General features: G+C 40.5%; 1 protein-coding gene across 5 annotated transcripts in view; it reads right to left on the minus strand.

Annotated features, from left to right (window-relative positions):
- Nucleotides 1-8,138: 8,138 nt before the first annotated feature.
- Nucleotides 8,139-20,975, minus strand: part of palmdb (palmdelphin b) — a 93,004-nt gene continuing 80,167 nt past the window's right edge. For all 5 annotated transcript variants that reach the window (XM_037079423.1, XM_037079424.1, XM_037079425.1 and 2 more), the window contains 3 exons: nucleotides 11,823-14,082; nucleotides 11,624-11,715; nucleotides 8,139-11,307 (listed from right to left, as the gene is read on the minus strand). In XM_037079423.1, coding sequence (XP_036935318.1) covers nucleotides 11,224-11,307; nucleotides 11,624-11,715; nucleotides 11,823-14,082 — 2,436 coding nt within the window. In that variant the 3' untranslated portion in view covers nucleotides 8,139-11,223. The remainder of the gene's footprint in view (nucleotides 11,308-11,623; nucleotides 11,716-11,822; nucleotides 14,083-20,975) is intronic.

Genomic DNA, 20,975 nt, shown 5'->3' on the forward strand with positions numbered 1-20,975 from the left:
GCTCAGAGTCATCGCAGTCCACGGCTCCTCTGCAGCAGCACCGGGGTCTCTCCCCTCCCGAGCGGCTGTGCAGGCGGCAGGCTGGTGTGTCGGGGGCTGACTGGGGCAGCAGGAGCGGACACCGCGGCCGCTCGCTCTGTGGATTTGAGCGCGGATGGCTGCCGTTTACTCTGTTGATCCATTATATCTCTGACTTCTTTGTAGATTCCATTGGTACTTTACCGATAACCTGAAGCTGCCGAGTCTCGATCTTCACTTTCACTCTTTCTCTCCAGATTAGGATGTCATTGTTCATCTTGTAAAAATGCACATAGTCTGTTTGATCTTCTCCCTCCTTTTACTGTTGTTACTTCAAATATGTTTGTCTCTGTAGTGAGTTTGTGATAATTTGGTAATGATTTCTCTATCAACCATTTGTATATGGCTTAAAATAATCTCTTTAATCTCCCCTCCCGGTTGGGGGAGAGCTACTGCCTCAGGTGGAGGAGTTTAAGTATCTTGGGGTCTTGTTCACGAGTGAGGGAAGGATGGAGCGTGAGATCGACAGGCGGATCGGTGCGCCAGCCACAGTAATGCGGTCGTTGTATTGGTCTGTCGTGGTGAAGAGAGAGCTGAGTCGAAAGGTGAAGCTCTCGATTTACCGGTCAATCTACGTTCCTACCCTCAGCTATGGTCATGAACTTTGGGTCATGACTGAAAGAATGAGATCCCGGATACAAGCGGCTGAAATGAGTTTCCTCCGCAGGGTGGTGGGGTGCTCCCTTAGAGATAGAGCTCTGTCACCCGGGAGGAGCTCGGAGTAGAGCCGCTGCTCCTCCACATCAAGAGGAGCCAGCTGAGGTGGCTCGGGTATCTGTTTCGGATGTCCCTGGGACACCTCCCTCAGGAAGTGTTCCTGGCATGTCCCGCCGGGAGGAGGCCCCAAGGAAGACCCAGGACACGCTGGAGTGACTATGTCAGCCAGCTGGCCTGGGAATGCCTTGGGATCCTCCCGGAAGAGCTGGAGGAAGTGTCTGGGGAGAGGGAAGTCTGGGTGTCAATGCTCAGGCAGCTGCCCTCGTGACCCGGTCGGATAAGCGGATGAAAATGGATGGATGGATGGAATAATCTCTTTATTTTTCTGAAAAATGCTTGGTTTTCACCGAACCCGTAGTCATATTGTATCGTATCGATATCAAGATATCTAGCGTGAATATCGAGATGTGAAATTTTGTCCATATCGTTCAGCCCTATCCCAAACCCAAAGTGACTGTTTTTACACCAGGGTGGCAAAGTAACTTCCTGCTGCTTAAAAAGGGCCTGGACAGCGTTCTAGGGCCTCACAGGCAAGTGAAGACTACAAGTACCAAGTCCTTCTCGACCACCTCAGATTCCCTGCTGCACTTCATATAGCCAAGCGGTTCATCAACAGTGCAACGCCATACACTACTGGTATGCAAGCCTTCATGCAAAGATATGGTCAGCCCAGACAGCTTGTGCAGGGAGAGCTAAATGCCATCCTGAATGCTCCACAAGTGAAGGCCAGAGACTATCAAGCTATTGAAGATTTTTCAGCATCAATTGGAACACTAGTTAAGCACAACACAAGGTCCCTCATCTCCAGAGCTGCTGTGTGGTTCTCATGTCGACACACTACTCACTAAGCTTCCTGCTAACTTCAGAGATGCCTTTGCTGAATACTGCTTCAATAGGGGAATTTTCCAGAGTGGCAGTGACTGGACATATGCTCTTCCTGATCTGGCAGAATGGCTTGAGAGGAAAGTCCAGACACTGCAGGTGCATGTCCACCAGAACCCACACATGCTGACAGCCGGGAGCGCAGATCAGCAAAGCAGCCAAGAGTGAACTCTGCAACTATTCTACTGTGTAACCACCATGGGGCTCAGCAACCTAATCCACCTCCTGCATCAAGAAGTGTGACAAGTTTAAGCCCTATTGCCCTTACTGTAATAACCAAGTGCACTACCTCAACATTGACTGTGAGTACATCCCACAGCATGATTTACATAGACCAAAATGGCCATTCAGGTAGAGTGATGCTGAAGGTTGTCCCAGTACGTCTGCACAATGGGAAGAAAGCACTCAATACTTATGGTGTTCTGGATGACGGATCTGAAAGAATAATCGTACTACCAGCTGCCGTGCAACAACTTGAAATCTTGTCCCTGAGGACAATTCACAGGACAAGGTGCAATTAAAGGGAGCTACAATCTCACTCAACGTGCTAATCCAGATGAAGAAAGGGATGAAACATAACATTCAACATGCCTTCACAGCAGCAGAACTGAATCTAGCTGAACAATCATGTGCAGCTGAAAACCTGAAACAAAGCTACCAACATAGACAGACAGAGACATTCCATTGCACTCCTACAATAGAGTCAAGCCTATGCTACTCATCGGTTCTGACAACCCGCACCTGATCACCTGGTATCCCTGTCCCAGCTGTCTTCATTCTTCATTCCTCTCCCCTTTGGAAGAGCTACATCAAAATGTTGAAAGACTCTGGAAGCTAGACACATTGCCATTCAGAAACAGTAAGGAGGTGACCTGCTCTGGTGAGGATAAAGCAGCTACGGAACAACTGGAGCAGAAGACCATTAGAATCACAGTTGAAGGTGTGTCCTGCTGTGCTACCCCATTGTTGCGTAAACCAGACGCACCCACACTCCACCCACAGCCGTAATGGCTCTCCTCAGAGCTACTGAGTGCCGCCTGGCTACCAACCCTGAATAATTTGCAGTGTACAATGAGGAGATTCACAAATTAGAGAAAGCTGAAATGCTGTTAAGATCAACGCTGATGAGATGTCAAAGGAAGGAATCATGGTTCCTCCCTCACCATCTTGTTTATCATAATGGTAAAGCCAGAGTTGTCTTCAACTGCTCATTCAACTATCAACAAGCCTGCCTTAATAATAACCTGCTTCCTGGGCCCACCTTGAGTTCACCACTGCTTGGTGTGCTACTGAGGTTCAGTGAACATGCTGTAGCCATCAGTGGAGATATCCACGGCATGTTCCATCAGGTATGCCTCCTCCCTGAAGACCGACCACTTCTCCGCTTCCTGTGGCGTGATGCTGAGAGAGAGTGCTGCCCAGGCGTTTATGAGTGTTTTGCCATTTGGGACTACCTGCAGCCCATGCTGTGCAACCTATGCTTTGCAACGTCATGTGCAAGAACACAGTGAGAGCAATGAAGATGTGGTCTAATCTGTGCTGCAAGCATGTTATGTTGTCTCCAGTCTCTGTAGTCTCAGGATCAAGCCAGACAACTCATTGACAAGATGAGAGCTCTTCTAGCCAGTGGAGGCTTTGATATGAGACAGTGGTCCAGCATCATGCCTGTGGTCATCACCCATCTACCTCCCGAAGCCAAATCAGCAGGATGTGAGTTACGGCTGACTGTAAATAAGACCAAGCCACAGGACTCAACACTCGGTCTCCTGCAGACCTGACACTCTTGGCTACAAACACCGAATCATCCCAGTGACTGAACCGACCATGAGATATGTATATCAGTTTTTAGCCAGTCAGTACAACCCTCTGGGCTACATATTACCATATACCATGAATGCCAAGATCCTGGTTCAAGCCCTGTGGAGAAAGGAGAGAGGATGGGATGAGCCCATTGTGGACAGTCTCCTCCCCATATGGCAAGTGTGGGAGAGTGAGCTCCCCCAGCTTCAACACATCACACTGCCAGGTTGCTACACCACTAATGTTCCTACTGATGCTCCTGTTGAACTACACATCTTCTGTGATGCCTCAGAGAAAGCCTACGGTGCTGTAACATACATGAGGATTGAAGACAGTGAAGGAAAGGTACAGGTGGCATTTGTGATGGCAAGGTCTCATGTAGCACCGAAGAAACAACTGTCAATACCTCACCTGGAGCTGTGTGCGGCCCTGTCAGGTGCACAATTAGCCAAGATCCTGCACACTGAACTGACTCTCACTGCATGAAAAGTGGGATTTAACATGTAAATGAAAATGCTGTGAGCAAATCAGGGTAGCAGGGGGAGTTTTACCCCAGGTGACCTTATTCTAAAAGGCGTTAACTTAATTTTAAGAAAAGCTAAATAGATGAGGCTCAGTATAGCCTAATTATAGACCCTTTAATTTTAGCTTGAATTGATTTATTTGATGAAAGTATGCTGGATTAATTACTGTGTATGTCATTAGCAATGGCCAGTGTTATGTAAAACAATCATTTCTTCATTTCTTTTTTTCTCTCTCTCTCCCGGGAACAAGTTAAAGATATAACCCCAGTTGTTAAGAAGTTAAAATTTGCTAGGCTAGCACCACGGCCATTGTCGAGGAGGCCTGCCGGAGCTTTGAATGGATTGTGCGACCTCTGTCCTTTCGAGCTCTGAGCCACGCTGCAGACACATGAGAGACAATTATGAAATACAGGGCAGCGCACCACAGACGTCTGCAAAAACAGACACTGCGTGGTGCTGTAGGATTTTGGGCTTCTCATGAGTTTCCCATTTGTTGTGTGGGCAGATTATGCTTTGTACATGCTGTGTGTTTGTGCTAATAAAGCTCAATCTATCTATCTATCTATCTATCTATCTATCTATCTATCTATCTATCTATCTATCTATCTATCTTTCTATCTCTCTCTCTCTCTATATATATCTATATATATCTATATCTATATCTATCTCTATATATATATGTCTATCTCTCTCTCTCTATATATATACAGTATCTCTCTCTCTCTATCTCTCTCTCTCTCTCTCTCTCTCTCTCTCTCTCTCTCTCTCTCTCTCTCTATATATATATATATATATATATATATATATATATATATATATATATAGAAGTAAGTATGTATGTGTGTGTGTGTGTGTGTGTGTGTGTGTGTGTGTGTATGTATGTATGTATGTGTATATATATATATATATATATATATATATATATATATATATATATATATATATATATATATATATATATATACACACATACATACATACATACATACACACACACACACACTATTTTTTTTCTTACTTCTTACATAATTCATAATGACCCAGGGTGACCAATCAAGGGTGATTTTGCTTGTGATATTTGCTTGTAGTGGTTTTATCCAATACTGAGTGAGGATAATCAAGCCAGCCCATGGAGATGGCAAGGCGTGGTTTTGCTGCTATTCATATGCAAATTAGAGCCATTCGCACAGATTCCATGACTGTTCTGCACTGGATCCAGTCCAAATCTCAGCAGTACAAGGTGTTTGTAGGGACACGGATTGCAGAGATTCAAGAGCTAGTTGGAGCAGACAACTGGAGATATGTTCCCTCAGAAGAGAACCCTGCTGACAATATCACCTGTGGGAAATCTTTGGCAGATCTAGTGAAGCCCAACCACTGGACATGTGGTCTGGCTTTCCTCCACCAGCCTCCAGCGGAGTGGCCAACTAATCCTGCTGTTCCAGTTCCACACCTACACCAGCTGAAGAAACCCATGACAACATCTTCTGAGTCCCAGATGTAACTCAGGTGAAATCATGGTCAGAACTGGTGGATGCAACATTTAACCTCACTTGATATATCACTGCATTCTTTGGATATGTGTCTGTTTAATTTACAGTCATCTTACTTCATCTTTACCTGTATATCATATTAATATATTTGTTTGTACATTTCAAGGAAAACCACAACTCAACACATCCTGTACATTGTCCATGTAGCATCAATAAAGAAGGATAAAGGAACTCTCTGAAGTAGCTGCAGATTTCTAACCAAGAACTAAGGCCAGACTGTGTACACCAGCATCTAAATTACAATACAGTGCTCAGCGTAAATGAGTACACCCCCTTTGAAAAGTACCATTTTAAACAATATCTCAATGAACACAAAAACTATTTCCAAAATGCTGAATATGTATAAGTTTAATATAACATCTGTTAAACTTATAACATGAAAGTATGGTCAATAACCTAACTTAGATTACACATTTTTCAGTTTTACTCAAATAAGGGCGATGCAAAAATGAGAACACCCCACAACAAAAACTACTAAATCTAGTGCTTTGTATGGCCTCCATGATTTTTAATGACAGCACCAAGTCTTCTAGGCATGGAATGAACAAGTTGGAAATATTTTGCTACATCAATCTTTTTCTATTCCTTAAGAATTATCTGTTTTAGAGACTGGATGGTGGATGGAGAGTGATGCTAAACTTGTCTCTTCAGAATTCCCCATAGGTGTTCAACTGGGTGCAGATCAGGAGACATACTTGGCTGCTGAATCACGTTCACCCTGTTCTTCTTCAGGAATCCAACACTGACCTTAGATGTGTGTTTAGGATCATTGTCATGTTGGAAAAGTGCATGACATCCAAGGACACGGAGTGATGGTAGGATCTTTTCTTTCAGTATAGGGCAATACATCTGTGAATTCGTGATACCATCAATGAAACGCAGCTCCCCAACACCAGCAGCACTCATGCAACCCCACATAAGGACACTGCCACCACCATGTTTCACTCTGGGCACCATGCATTTTTCTTTGTATTCCTCACCGTTGTGATGCCATACAGGTTCCCAGGTCCCAGTAGTCTTCATCTTTGTCAGGATGGGCCCTGGCAAAATCTAGGTGGGCTTTTTTGTGCCTGGGCTTTAGGAGAGGCTTCCGTCTGGGACGGCACCCATGCATGCCAGTCCTCTGCAGTGTATGCCGTATTGTGTCATGGGAAATAGTCACCCCAGTTTGGCTTTCTACTCCCTTGGATAACTGCAGTGAACTTGCATGCCGATTTTCTTCGACCCTTCTCATCAGAAGACGTTCCTGTCAAGGTGTTAACTTCCATGGACGACCTGGACATCTTTGTGAGATGGTTGCAATTCCATCTTTTTAAAGTTTTTGTACTACTTTTGCAACAGTATTCTGGCTGCTAAGTAAAGCTTTGCTGATCTTCTTGTAGCCTTCACCTTTGCAATGTAAAGAAATTATTTTCTTTCTCAGGTCTTGAGACATTTCTCTTCCATGGGCCATTGCTACTGACATGAACTGGGAAGGGGTTTTCTACACCCTTTTATAGTCAACTGTCTGCTGGACACCTGTGTAATGAATAATTAGACTCACCTGTGGTTGATTATTGTTAAATTAGACATTTGTAGTCTAAAATTTAGCCTTGCTCCAGAGACTTTCACCCTAATTTGAGTAAAACTGAAAATTTTGTTCTCTTAGTTATATTATTAACCTTGAACATTAGATGTATGTTACTGAACTCACTTCCTTGTTTCTGGTTAAGAAGATTCAGACATGTACCACACAAAAGTGTGTGTTCATGCCAGGAAGCCTCCTGATGTTATGTACAAAAGTGACGATAAACTGTTTGCAGCATATGCAGTGTTGTGGTGGAACACAAACAAAATTCTTTGATTGACAAACAGGTCCTCTGACTGTTAAACTGCTGCTGGGGATGATCATCTTTTCCTGGTCATGTACAAGACTAAAGGTGCTAAAGCATCAGTTATATTTTGGAAAAGTGTTGGAAATGACTATACTAAAGAGTCTTATTGTTTCACAGAGGATGCGGCCTAGACCACCTACTAATGTGATTGGATGAGTGAGCTGTCCAACTGTGATCAGATCACTCAGGATGGATGTTGATACTAGGTCTGAGAAGGACCAATGTCACTTTGTACAGCACATTAAAATGAAGTCCAACATGATAAGGAGTAATGTTGTTCATTAGAGAAAAATAGGTGAAGATTTACAGTATTAGCCAAATTGTTCACATCACAAAGCATCCTACAACAGGTCAGTTGAATGTCCAAAAAATGTAGCCCAATGAGCTTTAATCTACATAACACATTGGTCCATGATAAATTATCTCAAATCTAATCTTAGATTTAACTATGGATGTTCATGGTCCCAGAGGAGCCAAAAGTAATGTGATGTTTTATATTACATTTTTTTTTTTACTTTTATTTCAGATTTTCTGATCTTTTATCTAGCACCAGCAAGAGACCTAAATATGCACATTTATATTCCCCAGTAGATGAGCCATTGCTGATACAGCAATTGTCCTCTGGTTCCAAGCTCTGGCTTAAATGTAATCGTTGCACACCTATCACTTTCAGAGCAAGTGCATGTATCCAAACAAATAAAGCTAGCAGACATTCTTCGTATACATCTTTTATTGTTGCACACACCAATCTCTTCAGTACTTGCATGAAGAACACAAAAGGAAAAGCCCCATATATCATATTTAGTCATAATGAGCCAAATAAGCACCAAAACATCATGGCAGACAGGGGCTTTTCACAGATGTTTAAACATAAGCAAGCAATCCTTGAGATTTGTAAGCTATACTTTAACATTGAAGCATACAAACATGAGATGTAAAACAATGTTGTTTAAAGTCAGTTGAATCTAAGATCAAGAAAGTACCAAGCTCTTAGAGGATGATTTTCAGAGAAGCTGGAAATGTCAAGGCTTTGTAGACAACGATAACCATTTCTTTAATAAAATCTGGTACCAAGGTTAAAATTCAAGAGAAAGTTTTTTTTTATGTGGTCAGAAAATTCCCAATAAAGGGAACAACAAAGAAAAGAAGCTTTAAGATAAATTCTAGCCTACCTGTCCATGTTACCTAAAAATTGAATGAATTGCTAAATGTTGGGGACAGAAATCAGAATTTGATTGAACATCAAAGGGATGTTAATGTTTGGACAATGTAGCTTCACTTGAAGAGAACATTAATTTATTGTATCGTATGAAGACTAAAAAACTTTACATTATTTTAATATTTGGAATTTCCAAAACACTGATATGAGATTTCAGACATCCATGCCAGCTGGCAGGTTCCAGTCTGCAACTGTACTTGCTGTTAGGTGAGAGTGCTGACAGCTTCACCACCATGGAAAAAAATATTTATATTTTATTCTCAGTAAAATCTTGACATCCACTATGTGAGTCATCTGAGTGAACTATATTTTCCAACTAAAATGTATTGACATGATATATTTTGTATATTGTGCTGTTTTATCCCCATCCAGCTCACCCTGAAATATCATTTGCAGCATGAAAGCATAGTATGAAAATACAATTAATATACACTGAGCAATGTACCATTTGCTTTATCAAGACATACAATAGCATCAAAATATGTTTTACAATCTGATTTAGAGTAATTATTTCAAGAAAAGTGTAGCAAAGAGTGGAGTCAACAATACATGTTTCTGACAGTCAGCCATCTCAGCAAAAAAATGTCTCACAAATACTTTCAGTTTACTGTCAGTACATTATTAGCTGTTTTGCAAGTCTATCCACATGTCATATGTGTGTTGAAAGATTGTTGGTCACTCTCTCTTCCAATCTGACGAACCTTCTTGCTACACTGCGAAGGATGAGATGCAAAACAACCTAGTCCCTGTGTGTACAAATGCATTGTAATGTTTAGCTGAAGCAAATATTTAGCTTCCTCCAATCAGTGATCCTTGCTGAGCCATAGCAAAATGATATTTCTGATGTTCACTGTTGCTACTATTTTTTTGTTGGTATTGTCAAAATTTGTTTCCCCATCAATTTGTGGGTCCCCTGCAAAATTCATTATTTTAATAATTTCTATTGATCAAATGACTACGAGTAATATGAAAGGTGTCAAGTCAGAGTGATCAATTCACCCTTCTGCCAGAACAAATGTTCTCAAAGCACATTTCTGCAAAACCACGGAGAAGTTTAAACTTTATATTTCTTTATGTTGCAACGTTACATTACTATATGTTGGTTTGAAGACATTTTCTAGGGTTACAAAAACATCACAAACACAACTGGAGACGTCACAAGGTTTCGTTGAAAACAACTGGTTTTGTCACTCAACAACATGGTCTCCTTACAAATATCAAGTAGTTTCATACTTACAAATGTTGAAACGCAGGCACGTACTATGGTCACTGGCTTGGTAGGCTTGTCGCTCTTAACTCCTCTGCTATCACGTTCAACATTGAAAGTGATGAAAGTCAAGTAATAAACTTGTAATAAGAGCATACTGTAGATGTGTCATTATGTGTCATAGCCTATGACATGCACAAATTTGAACACATCTGTGGCTTTCATAAATGTTAACTGCCTACACTTTATCCTGGCAGTTTCCATCAGCTGTATGCGACATTTTAAGATCTATAAGCTCATGGTTTGGTTTTATATGGCTGGCAACTTTGTTTTGGTGAAGTTCCACTTCATGGCTTGTTTCTGCTGCCCCTAAGTGATCCACAATAAATAAATAAATAAATAAATAAATACATACATACATACATACATACATACATACATAAGAAAATTAAAAAAATTGATACATCTTTATTCTCAACCCAACCTTACCGTAACTCTAACCTGACAAGTCAGAATCCTCAATGCACATTCGACTCATATCTACATACAGCATATGAGTAGTGTATTAAGATACAGTGTTACCTTTTACTTCTGTTCTTATAGATAAGGCCAAAACAGTAATCAGAGAATAATGCTTTTAAAATTTGTTATTCATTATATCCACTTGCAGTTTTTTGAGCTTCTGTGCTTCTAGTTTAGACCTTTTGAAATAGTTCTTCAGTAGGCAAGGGATTATCAAGAATGAGGCATGCAGTTAAAGTAAATTATTGCATGACACATAAACCTGGGTTTGCTTCTGTAAAGTGCGTTTTTTTAAGATACCTGCAACAATCAGAAATGGTTTGTCCATTTATACCACCACTACTTGCTATAGTTCAAAATATTGGTACTGTTCATTCATATGTTGGTTTAAATAGAAAGTGAGCATCAGCACTGTCTTTATCAATCTTGAAATAAACATTACTACTCCAACAAGTAGTAGAAGTTGTAGCCTTATGAGAGCTAAAACCAGCAGTATTCCAGCTATTAGCTTTGTTTCAGAAGTGAAAGGGCATTTCAAATTTGGTGTTTGGAAATAATGCCATCTAGTTAGAATCAAGTGTTATTGATCTTTATGGTACAGTATGCAGAATCCATAAAGAACTAAAACACACAGTAGTGTGTATTAGTTATTTATGGATTTTGTACAAATTAGTGTTGCAACAAACATTCTCATCGCCTTGCTGGTTTTGACAAAAGCATCACAGAAGCAGAGAATTTAGGTTATTTCACATCATGAAACGAACAATTGCAACACTGCATCTAACTTGAACGAGTATAACACTGACAATTGATGCCCATATATGGCAAACCACTGACTAGTTCCTCTTCATTCATTTTTTGTGAACTCGCCCGCCTCCCAGCGCAGAGCCATGGCACTCTTGCGTCTTCCTCCAGTGTAGACCTCTGGAAACTGAGAAAGACAGATGATTGTTTAAATGCTTTCAAAGCTCTTCCTCCACCCCCTCATCCACCTTCTCTTTTTTCACTTTCACCTTCTTTGTCCAGTTATTAGGCTGAAGGTTGGACAAGCAAAGATTTGCATGGTAATATTGGTGCATTTTGCCACAATACTTAAAATCGAATAGATACATAGAAATTCCAATGATAAATACATGTGATGGTCATATTTTACATCAAGTATATTAAAAGATATATGCAGCATTTTTTTTAATTGATGATTGTTTCTGTAGAAGAGGATTTTTAAAAATGCTTGAGCTGGCACTTACTCTGTGATCACAGGATAAAGCAGAGCGATCCATCCTGTAGGCTGTTTTCATTGGGGATGATGGGGAGGACTTGCACTTCACTGGCACATCAACTTATAGCAAAGACAAAAGATCAACATTTGATTAAAGATATACAAACAAAATAAACATAATGTTGTAAATAATGTATTGTTCTCTGGTCAGTATTTTGCTGACATACCTGAACTGTCAAATGCCAAAGTGTCCATGTGATTTGACAGCATCCTTTCTGTATTGAACCTGTCTTTGCCATACAGATTTGCCCTCTCTTTCCTCAATTCTTCCTCCCTCTGCTTAACCATCTTGATCTCTTCATCCACCAGTGATATTGAGCTTCTTGAACGCAACTTGAAAAAGGGGTTGTTTAGGAACATTTTTTCCTGGGGCTGCTCACAGGACTTGTTGAGGGAAAACTCTGAGGCACTGCGAATAATCAGATTGGATGTCTCTAAGATGATGACATTGGGGCTTTTGTCCTCAGAGTGCCAGTCGCCAGCCAGAGCTGCAACGTTATCCTTGCCATGTCGGGGGCTGGAGCTGAAATCAGTGCTAGGGTCAAGAATGATAACGTTGTTTGCTGACACTTCATGTTTCAGCGGTTCCTTAGTGGGTGAGGAGGTGATGATGAATGATGGTGTGAGTGGTGTGCTTATGGACCTCGGGATACTTCGTGATGGAGCACAATCAGTTGATTTGCCCATCCTGGAGAAGCCCCTCTCTCTTCTAAAGTTTTCCTCCCTCTCCATTGATAAGCGAATTTCCCTGTCAACTGGTGTTTCTGGGTCATCGTAAGGAGACCTGTAACTGGAATCATCCAGACCGGAATCCTCTGAGCAAGGGCTGAATTGGGTTTGAGGATAATCCCCAACTAGATTCAAGTTCTCCAAAACATGGGTCTTTTTCTGGGCTCTTTCAATGTTCCGGACTGGTGTGTACATGAAGCTGTGGCTGCCATGGAAGCTGGGCTGCTTCGTTGTAGGTAAAACAATCTTATTCATGGTTTGCTCCTCCATTTCCTTCCACTGCTTACGAGCCAATTGGAAGTCAACATGTTCTGTGCTAACATTCTCGCTCCTGGTTTCCTGTATCACACAGAAGTCTTTAGGTAGCTTCTTGTTTTGATCTGCATTGATGTGCTGTTGGTGGGTGTTTTGGTTGTGATTGGAATCTTTGCTATTTTCACCCTCATCTTCAGAGATTTTGGACAAACCTTGAAGGCCTAAAGGGTTATATTTAACCTCTTGTGGAGCAGTAGGACAGGAAATTATATCCTCTGGTTGCTCCAGAACTTCTTCCACTGGAACCTGAAAACAGACTTCCTCTAAATTGTTGTCTGAATCTTCAAAGTCTGTCACCTCAACTTTCTGCACAAAGAGCTCCTGGGCACTGAGTTGAAGACTGTCTAAATATGAGTCATCATCTTCTTTATTTATTGATGAGGAGAATATTGTTCGCCATTTTTCGTCTGCCTCACTATCCGAGGAAGTCGCTGCAATCTCAACTCTCAGGCACTCTTCTATTTCATCAGGGTCGAGATCATGGTAGGACTCATTGGACGCATCTGACATTGCCTCTTCTCTAATAAGCTGCTCTAATATTGTCTCGTCTGTAATGGGTGGTTCAAATAAGATGTCATGAGCCTCTGGTTCTTCCTCTGTGTCTATAACAAGACTTTGATAGCCATCATTTTCAGGATTTAGCGCATTATCCTCAGCATCAGACTCTGGCTCAGGGTACAACTCTAGCTCAGGGTTGTGGTCCAGCTCAGGGTACAGGTCGGCTTCAGGGTCTTGTTCTGGCTCAGGGTAGCTATCCAGCTCAGGGTCTCTCTCTGGATCAGGGTATTGGTCTCGTTCACCATCTTGTTCTGGATCAAGGTATTTCTCTGGTTCAGGGTCCTGCTCTGGCTCGGGATACTGCTCTGGCTCAGGGACTTGCTCTTGCTCAGGATCTTGTTCTGGCGTGTCCTGCCTCTTACGATGTGCCTCATTCTCATAAACACTGTCAGCACTAGAGAGTGTGTCAGACACAGATGAGGTGATTGATTCATTCCTATTGAGCTCTTCGTGTCCTTGTTCTAATATCAAAGCTTCCTTCTGATCCTGACATGGCATTTCAGTGCTTAAACTGGTCACAGTGCAGTCAGGCTTGTCATTCTCAATTGTGTCAGTTGGCTGGTCAGTTAATAATTTGTCAAGCACTGTGTTTTCCCCTGGGGATTCTGATGTATATGTTTCTGTGCAAACATGCGCTTCATCTGCACTGAAATCCTTCCCCTGCTCAGGTGAATCACCCACAGCGACCTCCACTTCATAGTCCACTGGCAGCTCTGATTGTTCAGTGGTTTCCATGGTGATGGAGAAAGAGTTGTGATTCTCAGTTATGCTGCAGCCTTCGTTCAGTTCTTTTCCATCTGCCTCTAAATCCACTGAGGTAGCTTTCTGAGAAAAGACAGAATAAGAAAAAGAAAGAGTTAGTTTGCAGTACTGTGCATTGGAACAGCTTTTGACAGTGTGCGTTCTTCCCCTTGGAATATTTTGCACCATTTAATCTTGTCTTTCTCCAGTGTCACCCTTCATTTAAAATGTCTTTTTATTTCCCCAATGATGACTGTATTCATTGAATCAGCCTGTGTGACCCTTCCAAACCTGCTCAAAAAAACAGAAAAAAAACACCAACAACATATAAGCTGATTCAACTGTGAATGGTTAGACTGAGGATTTTATCTGTTCAGATAATTTGCTTCAATACAGAACTCATCACACTAATTCTTTGACACTGGACAAGCTCAATAACACTTCAAGGTTTGTACAGGAGGATTTGCCAAAGTCACATTTGTGTGATTATATTCACAGTAACATCATGAAGTGCACACCGACGTTGTCCATGGACAGCACTTAAATGTGTGCCAGGCGAAAAAACACTTTCAGATGTATCAGATCTTTGGAAGGACTAGGGGTGATGACGATGATCGTTGTGGTGTGTGTGTGTGTGTGTATGTGTGTATATTGTTTGGGCGATTGTATGTTCGTTGCTGTGAAGAGTGAATGTTTCTAAGTGGATTATTTGCAGAACGAGAGGAAGCACATCAAAAGGCAGCTGAATTAGATGGCATTATATCTGTACTTATGTAAGATTGCAGGGCTAGGTCTGCCTCCCACACACTGCTCGAGTGTCCCTGCACGATGAATAGCTGAACCCCACAATTGCTGTGTTCACACATGCACACACAGACATCTCGATTAATATTACAATTCACTGCAGGATCCATCACTAACTGAATTCATTCCTTGACTTTTTGAGACACAATCCTTTAATGTCACTAACTGATGCCAGCTTTCTGTGAGTAACTGTGACCACAAAAATGCTTCATCAACATCTATTTTAGTTAAACATTTGATCCAAGTACACCTTCAGTTGTACTCCTGTAGGTAACTGTGACTACAAACATGCTTCATCAACATCTATTTCAGTTAAACATTTGATCCAAGTACACCTTCAGTGGTACTCCCCGCTTAGCCCTATAAACCATCTGCAAATCATCAACAATGAGATGTGTTGAAATTTGCGGCTTTGCAGGTGCTGCATCAGGAATTGTGTCTTTATTAAATGAGAATCTGTATTTTTAATTGTCCCAGCCCTAACAAAGCAGTGTCACAGTTTCACTGAATTTACCGTGTCCGAAGGCAGCTTTGACAGAGTGATACTTCTCATAAAAGCGAGCTCTTTGTGTGTTTTAGTTTTAGCTGAATATACTTTTAGGCTTCTTTATCCCATGTAGGAACACAAGCCTTTTCATCTCTGCATCTTAAAGAGGTCCTGTTTCTGCCGTGATTAACTTTAAGCCAAACTGACCCCTTTTGTCAGCGTAATGGGCCTGAAAGCTCCTCACCTCTTGACCTGGCAGATCTTCTCCTCTCCACAGAGTGGGAGGATGTTGTTTTTCTTGCTATAAACAGATCACCAGCAACCTGCTTTTATTAATTTATAACGACTAAGCACATCTGGTCTCCCCAGCCGCTCTCTTCGGTGATGGGGACAGAATTTCAGATCATTCCTTTTTGTGTTTAATATTTTTGTATTTACCAGTAAAATGTCTCTGACATGTTTAGTTAAGATATAACTAGAAGGAATATGTATAAATCCTTGGTTCTACTGTATATTCAAGTGTTTTATGTCTTAATAATGTTTTAATTATTTTTGAGTGATAAAATACGATTTCAAAACATTAAAACAATATTTAGTTAAATTAAAGTTTTGTGAGTCTAAACTCAGATCAGAGAAGGAGTGATACTGTCAGCCGCCCTTTTCATATATATGAGCCTTTTGCAAACAAAATGTGTCATTTTGACCATGAGTGCCACTGTTTCGGCCTGTGTGTTAACTTTGAAAATGTGGAGTTTGAGTTGACTGCAGCATCAAAGTAATCAAGAAAAACTGTACTTGTTTGAACATGAAGTGTGTGTGTGTGTGTATATATTCACATATACATTTGGGATCACTCTTCTTCTGCATATATATATATATATATATATATATATATATATATATATATATATATATATATATATATATATATATATATATATATATATATATACACAAAAGAAGAGTGATCCCAAATTCCAGTAATTGAGAGGTGTAGGAAACTTGTTGTTGGTTATAGGAAGTGATTGCTTTCAGTTATTTTCTTTTTTTCTTTTTCTTTTTTTTTTTTCTCATTTAAGTTTTTATTGAGTTTTTTCAAGAACATATAAACATATGAACAGGTACAGGGTAATCTTACAAGTATTGGGTCCTTTCGGCGTAGACATCGTCTGACATGTCACACAAACATAAAATTAGAGAATCAAAACCAAAAAACACTTTAAAAAGAGAGATCCATACAAGCAATCCAGACCATTTCAGTTATTTTCTCCACAGGGTGTGCAACCAAATATTAAGTTGAGGGTGCCAATGATTTTTTCCAGTCGACTTTTGGCAATTTGATTCTGCTTTTTCTTTGTTGTCCCAGGGCACTTAAAGGAAATAAACGTGTATACCAAAACATTTGTAATGGCAACACTTTTCTAAGCAAAACAAAAATGACATGGAAGAAAATACCTGGCTCTGTCTGTTGGCCATCAACAAGTTTCTTAATGCAGATAAACTATTGATAATAATCAATAGTGAGGCTATCAAACCTCACAGGACTATTTTGTGTCTGGCAAAAAAAGAAAAAAAAAACATGTTGAAATTGTATTTTACCAATGCACAAGATTACAACAACACTGCCAACATCTCAAATTGCAGCAGCTTAGTCAGGTTTAGATTTTTGGATTATCATTGATGTTGTGAAATGGTTGTGATTTCCACTGCATGTGGAAGTTCAGGTTTACAACTGCACACGGCAATTTGCAGACAACACCGAAAACTGCCGTGAATTGTTGGAAATTGACGTGGACTGAATTCAGACAGAATGCCACCCGTTACCTACAGCTCCGAGGCGGCAGACAGACACTTCAGGGTGCTGTAGGATTTTGGGCTTCTTGTGAGCTTCCCCTTTGTTGTCTGGGCAGATAATGTTTTGTACATGGTTGTGTTGTGTTTGTGTTTGATCTAATAAAGCACTTTATTTGAATAAACAGCACCTTCCTGTCAAATTTTCCTTTCCTCATATCCCCCCATAGAATACGTAGAACCTCCGTATCCCTGCGCATTAGCGCATCTGGGCAACAGGTGATATGCGAGCGGCAAAATACAGTGTGAGGCCCAGCTGCTGGACGACAGGTTTACTTTCGATAAAAACGAAACTTAACAGACCATCGAACCTCCGTATCCCTACGCATTAGTGCAACTGTGTAGGAATACGGATGTTCTACGGTTGACAAAAATGTAGTGCCAAAAGACAGGGCGGTCTGACGGCGATGTAAAGCGGTGTGACTTTTCCCTATACAACGTGCACTTGAACTGTTATATAATTTTTAAGGTCAGCCTTGTTTTAGGTGGTTTATTTCACTGCAGTACAAAGCTGAGCATCTGGGCTGGAGCGGCTCTCTACTTCTCCAAACTGAGGCTATGCTGATCGGTGATTACAGTAGGGAACAGAGTGACTATAGATATGTACTTTATATGACCCCACTTAAAAAAAACACGAACGATCCCTTTAAGAATCTTTAAGCGTTTATTATTCAAATTTTATACAAAATATAATAGCTTATTCTGTCATCTGTAATAATTCACACATCTAGTCATTTAATTTACACACAGTGAATCCACATGATGGAAAACATAATTCAATGGAAAATGTGGATGGAATTTTTGTCAATATATCACGTTATTATTACTTGAAGTCACTATTTTAGGCAAATACATTTTTTGTGGAAAAGTTGTTGTCAGTGATAATACCAAAAGGGACATGTGGGAATAATTTCTTGTGATCTTGTGATGTGATCTTTATTTTCACAAACACAGTTGAATCTGCTTGCTAAGTAAATTCCAAAGTCATTCCAGTGTGTTACTCATGTGACAAAGAGTTGACTGATTCTTCCAAAAATGACGAGGTGGTTGGTAAGAAGTTTGTATTCTGCATTTTCCCTACGTAGCATGAACACAGCACTGCTCCCAATCACATCTAACAGTCTGCTGATGAGGTGACAAGGGGGTGGGGTGGGGGGAGGTGACAGCTGAGCAGTGCAGTAAGTGCCAGGACTGTTGATGGTTACCATGGCACTGTCTGCCACATGCACATGTTCTTGTGTATGTGTGTGTGTGTGTGTGTGTGTGTGTGTGTGAGTGTATATATATTGTGTATTGGAGTATGGGTGCACAGTTGTGGATAATATGAGGTGGACAAATGTATTTAACTCTTTCTTAATGTGAGCAAGGAACACACCATACTGTGGTCTGACACGCCCATGAACATATTAGATTGATAATTTCGTCATGAAACCTAAGATGGATGAATGTGTTTACAGTACAGAATAAATGTCATGTTCATTTATAAAGCAAAATCAGTTTCTCACTTGATGTGAAAGTAAAGGCTATGGAGATGGTGAGGCAGATAAACTTGTTATGACAAAAGCATTCACTAATTTGTCAATCAGGTATCAAGTTGGCTGAAAATATATTCGAGTGCATATACAAGACTGAAACCACCATTACAGAATTTGGTCACATCATGTCCCTTCTTTCTTTAACATGCTCCTTGATTTTGCCCCCTGGTTATGTGCCCCTCTGTCCAGGAACCACTGGTTAAGGACTTGTTTTTGACAAATGACAAAAAAAAAAATATTAGTTTCGTTCTTGAAATACTGTCCTGCAGCTTCTATGTGTACCACACAAGACTGGTTGCCAGTCAACGTTATTAGGTAACAATGAAGTTTCAATCTGTTTCCGTTGTTGTACTGTTTCATTCTGCTGTAATAATTTACGCACTAAGATGACTATATTGACTTGCAGGTGATTAAACCATTATCACAACAGACACTGCAGCTCAAACACTGATGCCAGTCACTGGCGAAACTCTGCTTGGTCACATTATGCAGGAGCAGACTTCCTGAAAGGAATGTGCCTACTATGACTGTTCCAAAGAGAGATGAGGAGAAAGAGGATTAGAAACTTGGTCTGTCTGTGGAAGGGCACTGTCAGTATTTGATCTTTGGGTATCCTTTTAAATACTCTGAGCTTTGGAGTAAAAAGAGCCCACAGGCCCTAGTGAGCTGCTGGACTGACACATGACATCAGATGCAGGGTGAGGAGGATTAAATCAGAGCCTTCCACACATTTGGTTACCAATGTCATGTAGTCCCTGTGAACATTTTGTTTAAAATATGGGTCTCAAACTCGCAAATTGACCCACGGGATGGTATTTTGTGGCCCCCAGCTTGATATGAAAGTTTAATGTTAGTTGATTCAAAGGATTTGAATGGAACATGAAAGTTTCAGTTATGTTCAGGAGAGTTTATGTTCAGAAGAACCGTTCATTTTCAGAAAAACTCACTCAAGTTAAAGAACTGTTACAGTTTTTCTTGATTGCTTTGATACAGCACTCAACTCAAACTCCACATTTTCAAAACAGTTAACACACAGGCCAAAACAGTGGCGCTCATGTTCAAAATTACACATTTTGTTTGCAAAAGGCTCTAACTGTGCCAAAACATTTAAAATATGAAACAAAAGCAAATTTTGCCTTCAAACAACACAACTTGCAAACAGGTGTATGAGCTCTTCCAGTCAACCATTACACAGTGGACAGTGAAAAAAATAAAAAATACAGCACTCAGTACAGTGCGAATCAGTGCACCATTGCTTGTCACTGAAGCCTATTACTGTATGTAGCTTTCATGCCAGTGCCATTTGTTGTCAAATTTGCCTTCTTGCAAAGAATTGGATCCAGAATTAGAGATGCTTTGATGCAAATGTTATTGATTCCATTGATTCTTTTTTCAAACTGTGGCTGAAAATTCAAATACTGTAAATATTACACAAAAGACATGTATACCAAAATAAAATCTATTAGAGTATAAGAAATTAAGAAAGGTGGTAGTCTCATAGTCCACAAAACATTTCTGCAGCTTCACAGCAAGCATTTTCCTGAACAACTGACATAGCTGGGGACTTGTTTAAGATAAAGATAAAATCTATTACAATAAAGTGTAACAAATCTATTACTGTAGAATATGTGAAATAGCCAGTATTGATACTCAGTCTCTTCTGTCTTGACGATATGGCCACATGGCCTCATCCACATCACATTCAACATCCTCTCTTGCAATGCACCGAGGGAAAAATCTTCTTGCATGCCTCATCCAACCCTGACATTCCTCTGCACTTATTTCTCACTCTCATCTGCCTTAGACTTCTTCCATCCATGTTGGTAAAGAACAACACAGACGCTGCACCTTGTAATGCCTGCAGACTGACTGCTCATTGAAGATTTGTGTGAAGGATTGCCAAACAGGTGCTTCAGTGATTTCATACTGACATTGGTAGTTTCTAATAGTTAGGAACAGATGGTTTCTGTTTGGTTCCCATAGCTAAAACAATAGAGTGTGGACTGTCTGAATGACACCCATGTTTACTGTTCTGCAAAAGGGTGGGGAAAATGTGTCAATCCAATGAGAAAGGGTTAACACATTTGCAAGAGGTGTCTTGTGCTCTGCTGAGACAGTGATGATGAAAACTGAGTGGATCCCAGTTTCTTTAAGCAGGTCAAAGCAATCACGAAAAACTGTAACATTTCCTTGTGTATACATGTTTCACTGCAACATTGAGTCATGACTTCGTAGAATTTTGAAATTCTTAATTATTAGAGAGAATCTTGATCATTAGCTAACAAAGATTTCCATCACCA

The sequence above is a fragment of the Acanthopagrus latus genome, chromosome 19, assembly GCF_904848185.1.
Source record: "Acanthopagrus latus isolate v.2019 chromosome 19, fAcaLat1.1, whole genome shotgun sequence".
NCBI lineage: Eukaryota > Metazoa > Chordata > Actinopteri > Spariformes > Sparidae > Acanthopagrus > Acanthopagrus latus.